The 18,377-nt window shown below is 32.1% G+C and overlaps 2 protein-coding genes across 2 annotated transcripts; both read left to right on the top strand.

The window, feature by feature from the left end:
* Window positions 1-1,947: 1,947 nt before the first annotated feature.
* Window positions 1,948-5,035, top strand: LOC142621272 (uncharacterized). Its single transcript, XM_075794588.1, has 3 exons — window positions 1,948-2,526; window positions 3,894-4,154; window positions 4,501-5,035. The coding sequence occupies exons 1-3, from the start codon at window positions 2,113-2,115 to the stop codon at window positions 4,687-4,689; spliced, it is 864 nt and encodes a 287-aa protein (XP_075650703.1). The 5' UTR covers window positions 1,948-2,112; the 3' UTR covers window positions 4,690-5,035.
* Window positions 5,036-13,441: 8,406 nt separating this feature from the next.
* Window positions 13,442-14,228, top strand: LOC142621378 (ethylene-responsive transcription factor ERF020-like). Its single transcript, XM_075794694.1, has one exon. It carries the CDS (start codon window positions 13,512-13,514, stop codon window positions 14,043-14,045), a length of 534 nt encoding a protein of 177 aa, XP_075650809.1. The 5' UTR covers window positions 13,442-13,511; the 3' UTR covers window positions 14,046-14,228.
* The last annotated feature ends 4,149 nt before the right edge of the window (window positions 14,229-18,377 follow it).

The following is an 18,377-nucleotide window of genomic DNA, read 5'->3' on the forward strand; positions in this document are numbered from 1 at the left end:
AAAGTAAAGCATGCTTATCCAGTTTTTGTAGTTTTCTCAGGAGGTCTTGGAGTTTCTTTCTTATCCTAATTAAAGGGAATTCTGATTGATAAAACATAAAGCACATTAATGGTACTAGCACTACTGTCAATGGTGTTAAAGTAAAGCCTTATGAAAAGATGGATAACCCATGGGAGCGTAGACATTGTTAAAAAATAGTGTCATCTAGAAATTTATGTGGCTCATGGACCCCCACAACCGAAAGATTACCTATCTTATTCCTCACTAAAACGTGGTGATTTAGAAAGCTTGACAACTTGGCTGGGTTTTGTTAGCTTTTCCCAACTAATCTGATTGAACTTCAGATTCAAAATGGGAAAACCCAAATTGAGCTGAAAAAATTGTGTGGAAAAACTTCTTGTACATTTTTAGAAATTTGGCTTGGAAAAAAAAAAAAAGAGCAACTTAGTCACAACATGGGGTAAAAGAGAAATCAGTTTAAAATAAGTTACTGTAAGCCTTTATTTGATTTAGAACTCTAATTTCTAAGTATGCCTTTTCTTTTGCTTAGAGATTTCATGGACTTAAAGCCCTATAATAACCATACATAAAGACCCATGCTTCTCTATGCAGAAATTGACTTATAAAGAAGTCATTCTTTATAGCTCAAATTAAAAGCAAAATTTCAGAAAAATAAATAAATAAATAAAAGAAAAAAATCAGTCTCCATAAAAATAAAATTAAAAGCAAAAGAAAAAAGAAAAAAGAAAAAGAACAATACCAAATAAAAGGAAGGAAAAGGGTCCACCCAATTTCGTTAAGGGTACATGGGTTTGGAAAAAACGCCTGTCAATGTGAGAGGCCCGATCAATGTGGGCCGACATGGAAAAAAAATTGCTGGGTTGTTTGACGCCCAATCTCATCTTTATCTTTGATGAATTAGCACTTTTTGGGCTGCCATAATAACTTCTTCTTCTTCTCTGTCAGTGTGTGTCACATGAAAAGCACTCTATAATATTCTTTACTCTTGATAGATAGGATAAATCGCAGCATATGCACTATTATAGTAACCTATGATTTTGCAGTAAGTACCTCTGTTCATCACATTCAGTCCAATAATATAGGGCCTAGTAGAAATAATTTTAGTTTCTGACCCAATGCCAACAACCTTTTTCTTTTCTTTTCTTTTCTTTTTTGAACAACGGACCTTTCTTCTTCAAGGACCATGAGCCGTTCTTGTACCACAACAAAAGGCATTTGTGCCACAATTACCCATGTGGTGAGTTGTGGTTGGTAGATGGGTGATGGTGGATCTATACAGGAACAACCCTCCACCAACTACAACTCGCCACATAGGCGAGTTGTGGCACAAGTTGTACCTTTTGTTGTAATATCAAACTTTTTTCAAGGACCATGGACCTAAGGTTGTATTTCCCCAAGTGGTGTCCTAGTTTTGGTAGAACTATTCCACTCTGAAAGCTTTTCTCCAAATCCATTAAATAGTGGGGTGAAAATATTATTCACAATTTCACAATACGATTGAGTGAGTTATACAGCTTATTTAAATAATATACATTAATGGTCTTATGAATCATCACATAATGGATCAAAGAAAATTTCTTCCAAATCAATTTGAAAAGAAAAAAAAAATTGTCCATTTCACTTTGGTCATGAAACACCTTGAAAATCCCATCAATTAATACCATAAAGTTCTCAATCAATGAATCTATGAAAAGTATAGTGCATCTTTTTTAAGTCTATAAATAGGATTTAGATTTGGTCCAGACTGTCAGTGCATTCACTGTACTAGACTCATTAATATAATGACATATAGTCAAAAGTGAACCAGTACCACCATTTTATAAGTGTGGTGCAACTAAATACTAAATCCAAGCTTTTCCCCCGTGTGCTCAAACTAAGTCACTAACCACAAAGCTAATAGTTACTAGTTAGTAGTAATAGCATATAAAAATGTGGTTGACAATTTGACATCACCATATCCACTTCCATAGGAGTGTGGCTATCATCAAGCCATGACACTCCCTCTTCTCCTCTCTTTCACACACACACACTTTTCCATTATTTTCCTTCTCTTCCTCAACCAGAAAAACAACTCCTCACATCACATGTGACATGGCCACCACCACAACCACCATCACACCCTTCAACCTCACTTCTCCATTAGCCCCCACACTCCCCCGTAATTACTTCCTCACCCCTCTCTCCCTCCCTCACCACCACCACTTCTTCACACTCCGATATGACCAGTTTTTCCCTCCTCCCATTCGGAAGAGACTCCCCACATGCAAGGCCACGGAAGTCTCAGTGGCAGAAGAACCATCACCCTCTGGAGGCGGCGGTGGAGGAGAGAAGTGGGTGCCGGTGGTGCCACTGGGAGCACTGCCTCGTGGGGAGAGGCGCGTGATAATTCAGGAAGGCGAGACCATACTGCTGCTGTGGTATAAGGATGAAGTGTTCGCTATAGAAAACAGGTCCCCTGCTGAAGGTGCCTACAGCGAAGGCTTGATCAATGCCAAGCTCACTAAGGTTACTTTCAACTTCATTGTTTACAACCTTTTTCCTTTTCTTTTATGCTAGTGTTCCTTGTATAACTTATTTCATGACACAAATGGGGATTGTCTTCACATTTTCCTACTCACATAACATTGACACAGAACGCAGAACATTTGAGATAGTGCTTGACTAGGCCCATCACAACACAAAAACACAGGGATGGTGTGTGAAAAAAATTTGTGAAACTCTTACCTTTTTCATGCACTAATCACAACATGCCATTAAGCAATTGTAAAATAAAAATGGTGAAATTTTTTGTGCTGGTATACTTATTGTTTTATTAAAATTTACATGTTAAGGAAATTGTGCAATTATGAGTTGGTATACCCTATTACATGTTTCTTTTCATGAGGGATTTGTCTTTGGTTTTTGGAATATGTTGAAGAAAAGAAACATTTAATAGGGTGTCACTATATTTTTACATTTTCATTAATAAGCATGTATTTGAACAATTCATTTATTTGATAATCATGTTTATTTGGATTGAAAAAGGAACTTGAGTATACATACCCATTTATATGACTAGCTTCTTAGTGTGCATTCACGTTTATGTATTCTGGTGCGAAAAATTAAAAACATAGTGAATGAAGTCAGTACTATCTTATTGGAAGAAAATATCCCATTGAGCAATGTGTTCTTAGAGATTGTCTTAAGTTTCTAGTAGGAGAGGGATATTGTCATTGTGCCCAATGCTTGAATTTGATGCTAGCTGCTATGCATTGGAATGTCACTCCTACATTGTTCAGAATTTAGATTTGAGAAAATTCTGCCACCCTAACAATGAATAATATTTAGAACAGTTGGATCAATGATTTTGTAAATGTTCTATTCTCCATTGCTCCACCCTCCCTCTAGTACAGGTGGAAGCAATATTAACTATGCAGAAACTAACTTTCATTTTATGTATTGATGACTGATGGGAAGAGTTTGAGTATCTTATTATTTCTAAACCTTGTTTTAAGAGCTGTTACAGTATCCTCAATTTAAATTCTTTCTCAAACAATTGCAAACAAGCGTTTTAAGGATATGGAGAATTATAGTTGGCTAATGTGTTGCATTAAATGGTTTCTTTCCATCTCTAGATGTCATATCTCATGGCCAATAGAGGCTTTAGCCTTAATAATACTAAATTGGATTCTGCTGTTTTTAGGACACTAGAAAATGTTTATTCAGCAGTATTAACTCTATGAACTCTACCAATGTCATTACAAACTTCTATAAGATACATGTGCGGACTCATATTTGTGTCGAAATATGCCATGAACTTTTTGAGATATTGTTCTAAAATGATGGGAAGCAAAAAAGGCTGATTATGTTTTCCATTTTCCTTTTATTGAAAGGATGGCTGTATAGTTTGTCCAACAACTGATAGCACATTTGATCTCCGAACTGGAGCACTGAAGGAATGGTATCCAAAAAATCCTGTGCTGAGAGCCCTTACTCCTGCTTTAAGGAATCTCTTCGTTTATCCTGTGAAAACCGATGAAGAAAATATTTACATCAGCATGAGAGGAGGTCTAAGTTCTGATGCAGCTGCTGAGATTGTCTTCAGTGGGAAGGCTCAACCTGGTATAACTGCAACTGATGTCAATGTGGATGAGGTAACTGAACCTTCTCTTTATTTATTTTTTAAATGTGGGTGTCCAGTCGTCTTAGAGCACCTGGCTAACCCCAGGTGCATGTAGTCCCTCGTCTCACGTCTCACACATACCGGATAATTATAGTAAGTAATCTCTTTGGGGTGGCCCCAATGTGTAGTCTAGGAGGCTTGTACCAAAGACCTCATGAAACTACTACCTAATTACCTTTAATAAGAGGAAAAAAAGAAAAGAAAAAGAACTACAGCCTACTCGTAGGAATTAAAATCTATGGACCCCTTGAAGCAAGAAAGCAGTTTGTTACTTTCAATTCTATTATTCTGATTTGTTTACTCTATATGTGTTTTAGACAAGAATGGTGGTTGATGAGGGTCAACAGGGGTTCGGTTTCATCAAGAAGAATGAAATTATCAATGGAAAGGCAGCTGTAATTGGCTTCCTGCTATTGTTAGATTTTGAACTTTTGACTGGTAAAGGTATTCTCAAGGGAACTGGTTTCTTGGACTTTCTATATGCTGCCTCCAAAGCTTTCAAGTAGATGTGTCAACTTGTCATGGTTCTTTCAGGAAGAAAGAGTTTGTCTTTCCCAGCATTCACAAGGGGGAATTAAATGAAAAAACAAAAATGCTAAAGAAGTCTGTCTGATTCATAGGAAAGTTTACCTGTTTTTTGTTCTTCACATTTTGATGTTTGTCTTTTTGATAGTTAAGACATGTTTGTTTGTAATTGTATATTCTCTAGAAATTAGACCATGTTGTTGATCCTTGTTCATGTCATGCAGTTGATAATTTCAATCAATTTGTACACTAAATACAAATTTTCAAATTGAAGGACATTGCAAATGCTTTAGTACATTATAAATATTGGCAAATTTGTTTCTGAAAGATGTATTCAGAGACTTCTATGGTGCCTAAGGTAAATATATTGATTTTTTGTCAATGGAGATAATAATGGGCCGAATGGCCCTTTTGTTTTGGGCGATGTTGGGCTTTTCTTTCAGGCACAACAGCTCGCATAGCTTCTGAGGTTCGGTTTTCTTGATGGGTTGGGCCTCAGTGTTGAAATAGATGGACCAGTGTTCAATAAGCCACTAAAATCACGGTATTATGTTGTTCAGAAAGTATGTGCTACAAGTCGTTAGTGGAGGAAAATATCCGAAAATATGTGCGACAGACGACAAGTCGTTAGTGGAAAGAAAAGGAAAAAGAGGAAAAGAAACATTGGTGCTATGCAAAGTCGTTTCTCATCTCACACAAAAATGATAAAATGTCAAAAGACATGTCCTACATGTTGTGGTTATATCATATGGATTCCCTCTCCTATTTTTTCTTCTTTTACTCTCTTAGCCCATGTGAAAAGTTCTTTTTACCCTTTTATTCTATAAACCTTCTATTGGTTTTTTTTTTTTTTTCTTTCCTTTATAAATATGATAAGATTTGAACTTATAACTTTCGTTTTATGTTAGTTGTTTTTAACTTAAAAAAAGACCAATTAATTTTAGTGAAGCCTATATTTGATTTCTTTTGCATACTTCAAGAAAAAAAAAATGATCTCAACTAATAAAAAAAAAGTATACATCATTATAAAGTTAATCTTACTCTAACAAAAAAATTATTACCAAAGTTTCTATCTACAAAAGTTTATTATATTTATAAAATATTACATAGTGAAGATATGTGGTACTTTTTGTAACACTTACATTACATGGTGTAAACAAGCTTATAAAACTCATCTTTATTATATTAACCATGATATAATATTTTGAGATGTATATCTTCTTGTTCTTCCCCCTCATTTTTCTTTCTCTTTAAAAAATAAAACTTTGGAGCCCACTTACATCACCTTAATCATTCATAACCTGCTTTTTCAAAATTTTATTATTTACAATAATTTATACATAATTAATGAAAATAAGGTAATTAACTCCCATAAAAAAAAATGAAATGTTAAAGGATGCCCTGAGGGCATTGGTTTATAAACTACTTTAAACAACTTTTTAAGTAAAAACAATAATAATAATTGTTTTGACAGTTTTTTTATATTTTCTATGAAAGTGTTGTCAAAATTTTCCTAAAATAGTTTATTAACAATTATTTTAAGAGTATCCTTTAAGAGGACCCTAAAAATAAGGAAGAAATTAAATAAGATAATTAAAATATGAGCAAAATTTAGTAGGTTCTTAATTCAATTCAAACACATGATTGTATTAAGTATTAAATAATAAAACACTAATAGTGTTATTAATTTTTGTTTTGTTTGTTTTTTGAGAAACATAGTGTTATTAAATTCAAGACCAATTAATTCAAATTAAACAATTAGGTGCTAATTGGAGATTTTCATACACTGACCTAAATTTTTGTACCTTTATTTTTTTTATTAAAAAATATTTTTAGAATATGAAATGTAGGACCTGTGCATTACACAGGCTGCTATATATATAATAGGGTATAGCTTGTGTCCAGTGGCCAGTTCCACTGGACACGTTAGGATACAGACACATTTGCATCTTAACGTGTTCAATAAAACTGGTCACTAGACACAAGTCCAACCCTATTTAATATAGGTTCTATTTTAGGAATTGAAAAGTCAACCTCAAATCATTTTTCCTTTTTTTCTCTTAAAAAAATTCAATTTTCTTTAATCGCAACAAATGAAATGTTGAAATTCTAGTCGATTTGGTAGCTGCCATTGTCCACAAATTGTTCAAAAAAAAAAAAAAGTTGCCATAATAATAATAATATAATTTATCCATTTGACCATTTCTTTTTATTGGTGGGAATAGTGGAATACATGCTCAAGCTTCTTTTTTTTCATACAGTGATTCTCCGTATGCTATGATTAGTCTACCGACTATGATGATCAAGCACGTGATTAATGAGTCCAATAAACAGTGTTAATGAGTCTAATTCTGTAAATTAAAAAAAAAATACATGACCATATAAAAAAATTCATTGACTTCATGGTCACTTCTTAGTGTACTTGAAAAATCTATGGATACGATAATCAATTTGTTAATGCTCATAGCTTTCACAAGTGGTTTTGGTGGATTGACAATTGACATGCAATTACTTTTTGAAAAATATATCCCCACATGTCTTATAATATATATATATATATATATATATATATATATATATATATATATATATATATATATATAAAGAGTACAATTTTAATGGAATAAAGTCAATGAACCCCCAAAAAGTAAAAATAAAGAGAGAAGACAATTGAAATGTTGTGTCAAATTTGTGATTAATTTTATTTCCACAAATAAAATATAGATTATATGATTATATAAAGTGTTAGTTTGTTTCTCAAAAAAAAAAAAAAAGTGTTAGTTTAGCACCAACTTATTTAACAATTTACAAATTATTTTCTCCTTAATGTGGATTAAAATATTCTAGTATTTGGAAAAAAAGTGATGTATTTTTTTAACAAATATATATAGCGTAATCATAATTCGTTTGATTATTGTCGTTACGATTATCTTTAGCAAAAAAATATCCTCGTTATGATTATTATTAATTTATTAGGCTGATAATAGTCCAAATGATCACGCTTAGAATGGTCTGGTCAATTAATTTCTTAGACGTTAGACCTGTGAGCTGTGGGTGAAGGTTGAGTTATTCAACGAGAAAGTACGGTCTTTTGGATTCAGGAAAGGCAACGCTGAAATTGTCCTCCTATTTACTATTTACAGCTTTAAAAATATTTACTTTTACCAAGTCAAAATGTCCTTCATTTTTTTTTTTCTATCCTTGTAGATTATAATGGTAACTTTTTATTTTCTAGAATTACTTATAATAGTGACTTTTTTTTTTTGTTGAGAAATTACTTATATTAGTGACTTGGTAAGACGAAAGCACAAATGAATCAGGTGAGAAATTACTTGATACGATTTGTGCCATTCGAAGTTCAAAGAACAAATGTACAGAAGAAATAAATTACTTTTTTAAGAAGAATTTTTTTTTTAGAAGAATAAAAAATAAATAAATAAATTACTGGTTAAGTGAAGTAGTGTTAGGTGTTAATTCTATTTCTATGTATCCTTTCCTTAACAAGATTCAAAATTTCGAGCATACATAATAAAATACTATCACATCTTAAATAAAATTATATAAAATAAAAAAAAAAGCCTAACCATAAGAGTTTCTTGTAATGTGTGGATTTGACAATACCTCTCAAAAGGTATCAAACATAATTTTTAGAAGTCAACTACAAATGTTAAGAATCAAGTTAGGAAAAGAGGGAGGGTGGGGGGCGACTATCATCAAAAGGCATCAGCTAGAATAGTTGAAAATTATTGTTGAAATTTTATAATAAAAAAATATACTATTGATTCTTTTTTTTTTAATGTTTTATGGACCTTTTAAAATATTTATAAAAGAACAGAAAAAATTCGGAAGCTATAGGAATTATGATTTAAAAATATAAAGAGCATTTTGACAACTTACTTTAGGTTTCATGCATAACCTTACAAATAGATAGGGAATATTGCTTGCTAGCTCATTAGAGGTACATAGCCCAATTAACTATGTTACATTAATTGTCTCACTTACCTAGCTATTAAATAAAAGCTCACACTATCTACTATTCAATTTTGCTAATCTAAAAGCCACACCATTTTCTTTATGGTAACAAACCAAATTGAGCAAGCTTAACCATATTGTCTTTATAAGTACAAAACCAAACCATCCTAATCTTCCTCAAACTCATTACCCCCAAGCAAAACTTTTTTTTTCTTAAAGCCCTCTCATCATATAAAGGAGAAAAATGCACTATGTATCTGGTGTATATTTCCTCCTTTTCACATATAAATAAATCTCATATGTACAGAGTCCACCTCATGTAAGAGGAGTACATACACCAGATGCATGGTATACCTCTTTCATATAAAAGGAAAATGAGAAGAAAATGATAGATAGTAATATCCATAACCAAAAAAAAAAAAAAAAAATCTCATATATAATTAGGTAAATTATTTGAAAATCAACACTACAAATATTAAGAAGTTAGGAAAAACAAGAAAGAAAACATCAACATGATTATTTGAAAGTCAACTTAAGAAAGTTAGGAATCTCCCACAGGGATGTGCTTAATTAGGGGTTAATGTACTAATTATGTCTTTCCACTTAGTTGTTCAAAGTTTAATTAGATGCCTTAACATTGAATCAGAATCTTGAACTCTATGGCATACACAATTACACATGCTAAATTCGTTTTTCTTTGTTTAATAATCACAACATTTTATTTATTTATTTTAACTTTGAAAAGTTAAATAACTCATGCATGCATGTTTTAGGCCAAGCTCAAAATTTTCCAATGCACATGAGAATTTTCCTTTGACATTGTCATTATTATAACCACTTTCAAATTTCTTTCAATCCACCTTTAAACCATAGTCATATTTCTATATATTTGAATTCTTCCTTGTGACGCTTGAGCATAATTAGACCGCCCCTTAAAATTTATGCATTCAGCAGTCATACTAATAGAATTTCAATTTTGTAAAAAAAAAAAAAAAAAATTCAATCAATTTTGCAGCATATATTTTCACACACACTTTGTCATAACTATTTTATAAAACAATTATGATTAGCTTTATGTTACTATCCATAGACCTACAATTTTTTTTCGCATCAATCACAAACCGTATAGCATAGTAATGACAAAATGTATATAAAAAAGTGCAAGTTAGGGCCTCCAGGCGGCGCCGGCAACAACGAGAAATGCCTTGTCAAAAAAAATGTGATAATTATTGACAGAATTTTTACCCTAAGAAATTTTAACCAGTTGCATGTTTTGGATTATGACTTATTTTTACTATTTTCTATGAAAACATCTTATTTATTTATTTTAACTTTGAAAAGTTAACCAACTCATGCATGGTTTAAACCAAATTCAAAAATTTCCAAATACACATTATGGCTTGGTTTGGATACAGACGAAAATGTAGGCGTCTGCGTTTTCCTTTTTTTTTTTTTTTTTAGTTGAAAAGCACGTGAATGTCTCCCACAAACCTGCCAGTGGGTCCCGTGCACTGTGCACGGGACCCACTACCTCTTTAAACTCCAGCATTTGCACTGAAATATGTCACACCAATAGGTCTTATGTACTGTTCATGGGACTCACAAATCTCACTTTTCATCAACTTTTTCAATAAAAATTGGTTCCACGGCACTATTCACACATTTAAAAATTATTTTGCTATAATATTTTCAGTTTTCAGCGGTATCCAAACAGACCCTAAATTTTCCTTTGACATTGTCATTATTATAACCACTTTCAAATTTCTTTCAATCCATCATTAAACCATAGTCAAATTCATATATATATATATATATTCTTTATTGTGATCCTTGAGTATAATTAGATTGCCCTTAAAATTCATGCCTTCGGTAGTCATACGAATAGAATTTCAATAATGTTTGTACCACACATTTTCATACATGCATTTTATTATAACTGTTCTATAAAGTAGATTATAATTAGTTATCTGTCACTATTAATCTATCACATAGACTTACAAATTTTTTTTCTCATCAATCACAAACTATATAGAATAATAACGACAAAATGTATTTAAAAATGTGCAAGCCTCCAGGCGGCGCCAGCTTCAACGAGGAATGCCTTATCAAAAAAAAAAAAAAGTGCGATAATTATTGATAGAATTTGCTGCCCTAACAAATTTTAACTAGTTGCACGTTTTGGATGATGACTCCTTTTTTACCATTTTCTATGACTTTTTACTATAATCCTCCCCTGGTCCCTATATCTGATAAATCAAATGTCACCTTTTTTCCTGTTGGTTGAATTCCTTTACAGGAGTGACTAGACCGAGTTCAAGAGACATTGACTTGCCACTTGCGTGTTATGACATCATTCCTGAGGTGTAATAAATAGACATCTCCGTCCCTACAAGAACATTAATTTTAGATTATTGTAACCAACTAAAATACAATTAAATGTACATATTTAGTTTTTTCATGTGTGATGTGATCGGTCCAGATCGGAAATGTTTTAATAGAGGGGGGGGGGGTGATGAACAATACCTCTATAAATTATTTACTGTTACAATAAATTATAATAAAAAATTTTATAAAAAAAAAACATTTAGATTACAATCTATTCTCTTAATTTTTACTTCAACCGTCAAATTATTTATTAAAGCTTAATTTTATCTTTATCTTATTAAAACGAGTCAATTTAGCCTTTTCGTCCAAATTTGTAAGTAGGGATGGAACTATGTTTAGATTGAGGGGGCCATGGACCCCCTTTTTTAAAAATTTTACTTTTGTATGCATATAAATACAAATTTTAAAATATGATCCTTATAAAATTTATATACTTAGTCCCTCCCTCTCAAAAAAAATTTACAAATTTACCCAAATAGAAAAAAAATATCTGACCTACCCTTTTGCCTAGTTGTCCCAAAAATAACCAAAAAAAAAAAATCAAACAAATCACAAATCTTTAAAAAAAAAAGAAGAAGAAGAAGAAGAAGAAAAGAATACCCTTAAGGCAATATAGCAAATCAGACTCTTCCTTCTCTAATTTGACCTCTCTCTTCTCTTAAATCTCTCCTCAATCCTCTCTCTGCTCTTCTAAGATTTGTTGTGTGAGCCCGTGAGGCAGATCTTGTACCAATTTTTATCTGATAAATGCTAGTAACAGATAGTGTATTAGTGTGTGAACTTGTGGCTATCGTTTTCATCGAAAAAATAAAATAAACAATTGTATTGTGTTGTGTGAATGGTGAACTTGTGAATGCCAAATGGGTAGAGGGGGTTCTGGCACGTGTTTGCTATAGTGCTAGATGAAGTAATGTATGTGTCAAATTTTGGTTCAAAAGAAGTAACTAATGGTAAAATTTGTACTCATCCAAAAAAAAGAGTGTAAGGTATGTCAGAATAACGCATGAAGAGTACTCATCCCCTTCCCCTATATATGTGTGTGTGTGTGTTTCTCAAAAAAAAAGAAAAAAAAGAAAGAGTATTCATCTACTATTTATTTAATTAATTTTGAGATACTTCATCATTTTCCTATCTTATAAATCTATTGTTCTGAAAACTAGTTCTAAACAAAAACCAAATAAACATTAATTTTTACATTGGATTAAATCTCATGACTTTACAAGTCAAGAAATTGTTTGAATGTTATGTAGATGTAGATCTAGGAATATCCTTATAATTTATGACTTTTTATATGATTTCTAGATAATGAAAAAATCAACTATAATGTTTGATTTTTTGAAAGAAAATACAAATAAATTCAAAGTCATTATTGATATACTATTTTCTGAAAATTATCGAACAACATTTTGATGAATCACTATTGATGAAATAAGTATTAGTTCATTGCAACATGATTATATATTTTTGTCCACAAATATGTGATTAAGATTTTAATAAACGATAAGAAATTCAATGAACTTATAGTAAGTTCCCCCCCCCCCCCCCCCGGGCGGCGGGAAAACAACAAATCCTAGTTCCATCCCAATTTGTAAGCAAATGAAACTCAATTTTAACAAAGTACATAGTACTCACCAAATGACACAAGATCTGTTTACATGGAGCACCTTGTGAATATTTTTAATACGAAAAAATATTTAAACATTGTTACTAATAAAGTTGGACAAAGAAAGAAGAATAAGATTAGCTCATTTTGACAAATTGACAAAATTAAACCTCACAAACTAATATGACAATTATAGTAAAAGTCAAAAAGAAAGACAAACCAAATTGAATTTTGACACAAAAAAAAAAAATGTAACCTACTCGTATGAATTTATTATATTATTATTTTACCAGGTAGTATGAATGTATATTTTTTTGGTAATATTCATAAACGGCAAAAATAAATATGGCATGTACCAAAAGAACCTAGAAGATTCATGTACCAAAAGAACCTAGAATCCGAGTCTTCGCGGCGGGGTTTTTTAGTTTGCGGCAATAAATGTTGCAACACTTCGGCCGCCTAAAGCCATACCAAACGCGCACCTTTTACAATTTATAAATCAAACCTCAAATTAAAGATTTCCAACTGTATTTTATGTATTTGTATTTTCTACTGTACACGTCATCACTCTTCAACTTGAATGAGTATCAATGTGACTATAAAAATATTCACCGACCCCACTTTTTTTAAGAGCCTCCCCAACCCCTACTGTACTTTTGACCCTTGAAAATTTTAACCCCTCTATCTTTGACTTTTTTTCTTTTTCTTTTTTTTTTCTCAACCTATATAAACACTTCCTCACTCTATTTTTTTCAAAAGCTTTCTTAACTAGCTTGCACATACACACACAATTGCAATCGTATTCAATTTTTTCTCCCTCTCTCACTAATTATTTTAGTCAGAATGAGTTGTAGCTCGGAAGAAAATGGTGCATGCACATCTCAAAAGAAATACAAGGGGGTTCGTCAAAGGAAATGGGGCAAGTGGGTGTCTGAAATTCGAGTCCCAGGCACGCAAGAGAGACTCTGGCTTGGTTCTTATTCAACGCCAGAGGCTGCAGCTATGGCTCGTGATGTTGCCTTTTATTGTCTTCACAAGCCATCGACTTTGGAAAAGCTTAACTTTCCATCAATGTTACCTTCTTGTAGTTTGAGGACTGACTTGTCTCCAAGGTCAGTGCAAAAGGCAGCATCGGATGCTGGCATGGCTATTGATGCCCAGTTGATCACAGACAGGTTGCCGGAAAGTAATGAAAGGAAGGTATTTGATCATGGTCATGGTCATAGTGGCGGTGGTGGCGGTGGTGGAGGTCATGGTTTGGAGGCTGGGTTTTGGGAAAATGGGGGAGACAATAATTATTATGGGATGACTTCATGGCAAGGAAGTGAGTTTAAGGAAGAAGAGGATTTGAGCATTTCCATTGAAGACTACCTTTAACTGGCTTGTAGTTTTTGGTTTTATGATTATCATATGTAGCTTTTGCTTGTATATAGGAATTATGATTTAAAAATATAAAGAGCTTTTTGACAACTTACTTTGGGTTTCATGCATAACCTTACAAATAGATAGGGAATATTGCTTGCTAGCTCATTAGAGGTATATAGCCCAATTAACTATGTTACATTAATTATCTCACTTCCCTATTAAATAAAAGCTCACACTATCTACTATTCAATTTTGCTAATCTAAGAGCCACACCATTCCCTTTATGGTAACAAACCAAATTGAGCAAGCTTAACCATATTGTCTTTATAAGTACAAAACCAAACCATCCTAATCTTCCATCAAACTCATTACCCCCAAGCAAAACATTTTTTTTTTCTTCTTAAAGCACTCTCATCATATAAAGTAGAAAAATGCACTATGCATTTGGCATATTTTTCCTCATTCTCACATATAAATAAATCTCACATATACGGGATCCACCTCATGTGAGAGGAGGAGTACATACACTAGATGCATGATATACCTTTTCTATATAAAGGGGAGATGAGAAGAAAATGATAGATAGTAATATCCATAACCAAAAAAAAATTTAATCTCATATATAATCAAGTAAATTATTTGAAAATCAACACCACAAATATTAAGAAGTTAGGAAAAACAGGAAAAAAAAAATCAACAAGATTATTTGAAAGTCAACCACAAATGTCAACTTAAGAAAGTTAGGAATCTCCCATAGGGATGTGTTTAGTTATGGGGTAATGTACTAATTACATCTTTCCACTTAGTAGTGTAAAGTTTAATTAGATGCCCTAACATTGAATCAGAATCTTGAACTCTATGGCATACACAATTACACATGCTAATTCGTTTTTCTTTGTTTAATAATCACAACATTTTATTTATTTAATTTAACTTTGAAAAGTTAACTAACTCATGCATGCATGTTTTAGGCCAGACTCAAAATTTTCCAATACACATTAGAATTTTCCTTTGACATTGTCATTATTATAACCACTTTCAAATTTCTTTCAATCCACCTTTAAACCATAGTCAAATTTTCACATATTTGAATTCTTCCTTGTGATGCTTGAGCATAATTAGACCGCCCCTTAAAATTTATGCATTCAGTAGTCATACTAATAAAATTTCAGTTTTGTTTCTCAAAAAAATAAAAAATAAAAAAATTTCAATCAATTTTGCAGCATATATTTTCAAACACACTTTGTCATTACTGTTTTATAAAGCAATTATGATTAGCTTTCTATTATAATCCATAAACCTACAATTTTTTCTTTTGCATCAATCACAAACTGTATAGGATAGTAATGATAAAATGTATATAAAAATGTGCAAGTTAGGGCCTCTAGGCGGCTCCGGCATCAATGAGGAATGGAATGCCTTGTCGAAAAAAAAAGTGTGATAATTATTGATAGACTTTCGACCCTAAGAAATTTTAACCAGTTGCATGTTTTGGATAATGACTTATTTTTACTATTTTCTATGAAAACATTTTATTTATTTATTTTAACTCTGAAAAGCTAACCAACTCATGCATGGTTTAAACCAGATTCAAAAATTTCCAAATACACATTAAATTTTCCTTTGACATTGTCATTATTATAACCACTTTCAAATTTCTTTCAATCCATCGTTAAACCGTAGTCATATTCATATATATATATATATTTTAAGAAAGGTGCTATGTCCACAACATTTTTACAACAATTTCACAATAAATCATAAGTAGATAGTTGTTATTGGTTCAAATTTGAATCTAACACTAAGATTACTTTTTTCCCCCAACAATAACAACTAGTAACAACCTACCACTTAAGATTTGTTGTAAAAAAGTTGTGGACATATTATTTCTCATATTTTAATTCTTCATTGTGATACTTGAGCATAATTAGACCGCCCCTTAAAATTCATGCATTCGGCAATCATACTAATAGAATTTCAATAATGTTTGTATCACACATTTTCATACACACATTTTATTATAACTATTTTACATAGCAGATTATAATTAACTGTCTGTCACTATTAGTCTATCACATAGACTTACAAAAAAGATTTCCCTTCAATCACAAACCGTATAAAATAGTAATGTTAAAATGTATATAAAAATGTGTGAATTAGGCCTCCAGGCGGCACCGGCTTCAACGAGGAATGCCTTATCAAAAAAGAAAAACTGTAGAAGTAGTGTGATAATTATTGATAGAATTACCTACCCTAAAAATTTTTAACTAGTTGCACGTTTTGAATGATGACTCCTTTTTTACCATTTTCTATGACTTTTTACCTACCCTAAATTTTTTTTACTAGTTGCACGTTTTGAATGATGACTCTTTTTTTACCATTTTCTATGACTTTTTACCTACCCTAAAAGTTTTTTACCAGTTGCACGTTTTGAATGATGACTCCTTTTTTACCATTTTCTATGACTTTTTACCTACCCTAAAATCAAATGTCACTTTTTTTCCAGTTGATTGACTTCTTTTAGAGGAGTGACTAGACTGAGTTCAAGAGATATTGACTTGCCACTTGTGTGTTATGACATCGTTCTTGAGGTGTCAAAAATAGACATATCTGTCCGTACAATAACATAAAATCCGGTTAATGTGTGCCTTTAGGGCATACATTAAACTTTTCATTTTTAGAAATATTTTTTGGAGAATTGAAAAAGTTGTCAATACTTTTTCAATTTTTCAAAATATTTTTTCGAGAATTGAAAAAGTACAACTTTTTCAATTTTCGAGAAAATATTTCTAAAAGTGATTTATTATTGTGTGCTCTAAGGGCACACATTAACAAAATTCAATTTAGATTATTGTAACCGACTAAAATACAATTAAATGTACATATTTAGTATTTTCAAGTGTGATGTGATCGGTCGAGATCGGAAATGTTTTAATAAACGTGGGGTGATGAACAGCACCTCTATAAATTATTTACTATTACAATAAATTATAATAAAAATTTTTATTAAAAAAAAACATTTAAGCTCAATTTGGTTATGTAAAATTGTTTGGCTATATTATGAAAATTGTTTTCGAAAATATTTTAATGTGTTTGGTTGCATTCTGAAAATGCTATTTTTCTACTAATTTCTCATATTTTTTCAGCTTCTAAACAAATTTTATAATTGAAAATTTCAATATATAAACTTAAAAAAAAAAAAATCAAAACAAAATCATTCATTAAATTCAAACAATTTGGTCAAACTAAGAGAGGGAGGAAGAGAGAGTGATCAAAAATTGAGGGAAAGGGACAGGTAGATTGAGAAAGAGAGAGATCGGTCATGGGTGGGTCATGGGCGATGATCTTGGCGGTGCTGGGGTGCGACCTCGAAGGCGTGATCTCGGAGGTGAGGTTGAGTGAGAGAAGAGAAGAAAAGGGAGATGGGTTTGAGGGGATGTTGATCGGGTTTTATAAGGGGTGGGTTTGAGAGAAGTGTTTCGCCGGAGACGTGGGAGCGATGGATCAGAGATGTTGGAGGTGAGATGGGCTTCGCCAGTGTGAGGGAGAGTTTTGCCTTGGTGGATTGGGTACATTTGGAGCTTCAAGTGGGCGGAGGTGAGGTTAAGTGAAAGAAGAGAAGAAAAGGGAGAAAAATCACCGGTGCTGCTCGTTGGAGTGTGGGTGGACCTTGGACGGCGTCTGCATGTGGGGTGGAACGGCGTCTGCATGTGGGGTGGAATGGAGTCTCTCTCTCGTTGGTACATGGGGTGGAGCTGAGGTGAGATGGGTTTCAGATTGTGTAAGGAGTGTGTGAGCTCTTACCAAATTCGGAAATGCTTTGAATGTAAAATAAGAACGGAAATAGTTTTACGGGTGAGAAGGGTTATTTTACAGTCAATGGGTAAAATAATTTCTATTTGGCCCAATTTTCTGTAGGTACCAAACACACAATCTGGTGTAAAATAATTTTCTGAAATCTTTTTCAGGCGAAACAAACGCGGCCTTAGATTACAATCTATACTCTTAATTTTTACTTCAATAGTCAAATTATTTATTAAGGCTTAATTTTATCTTCATCTTATTAAAACAAGTCAAGTTACCCTTTTCGTCCAAATCTATAAGCAAATGAAACTCAATTTTAACAAGGTAAGTAGTACTCATCAAATGACAAGATCTATTTACATGGAGCAGCTTGTGAATATTTTTAATTTATTTTTAATATGAAAAAAATATTTAAACATTGTTACCAATAAAGTTGGATAAAGAAAGAAGAATAAGATTAGCTCATTTAAACAAATTGAAAAACTAAATTGACAAAATTAAACCTTACAAACTAATTTGACAATTACAATAAAAGTCAAA

The sequence above is a fragment of the Castanea sativa genome, chromosome 12 (genome assembly GCF_040712315.1).
Source record: "Castanea sativa cultivar Marrone di Chiusa Pesio chromosome 12, ASM4071231v1".
In the NCBI taxonomy this organism is placed as follows: domain Eukaryota; kingdom Viridiplantae; phylum Streptophyta; class Magnoliopsida; order Fagales; family Fagaceae; genus Castanea; species Castanea sativa.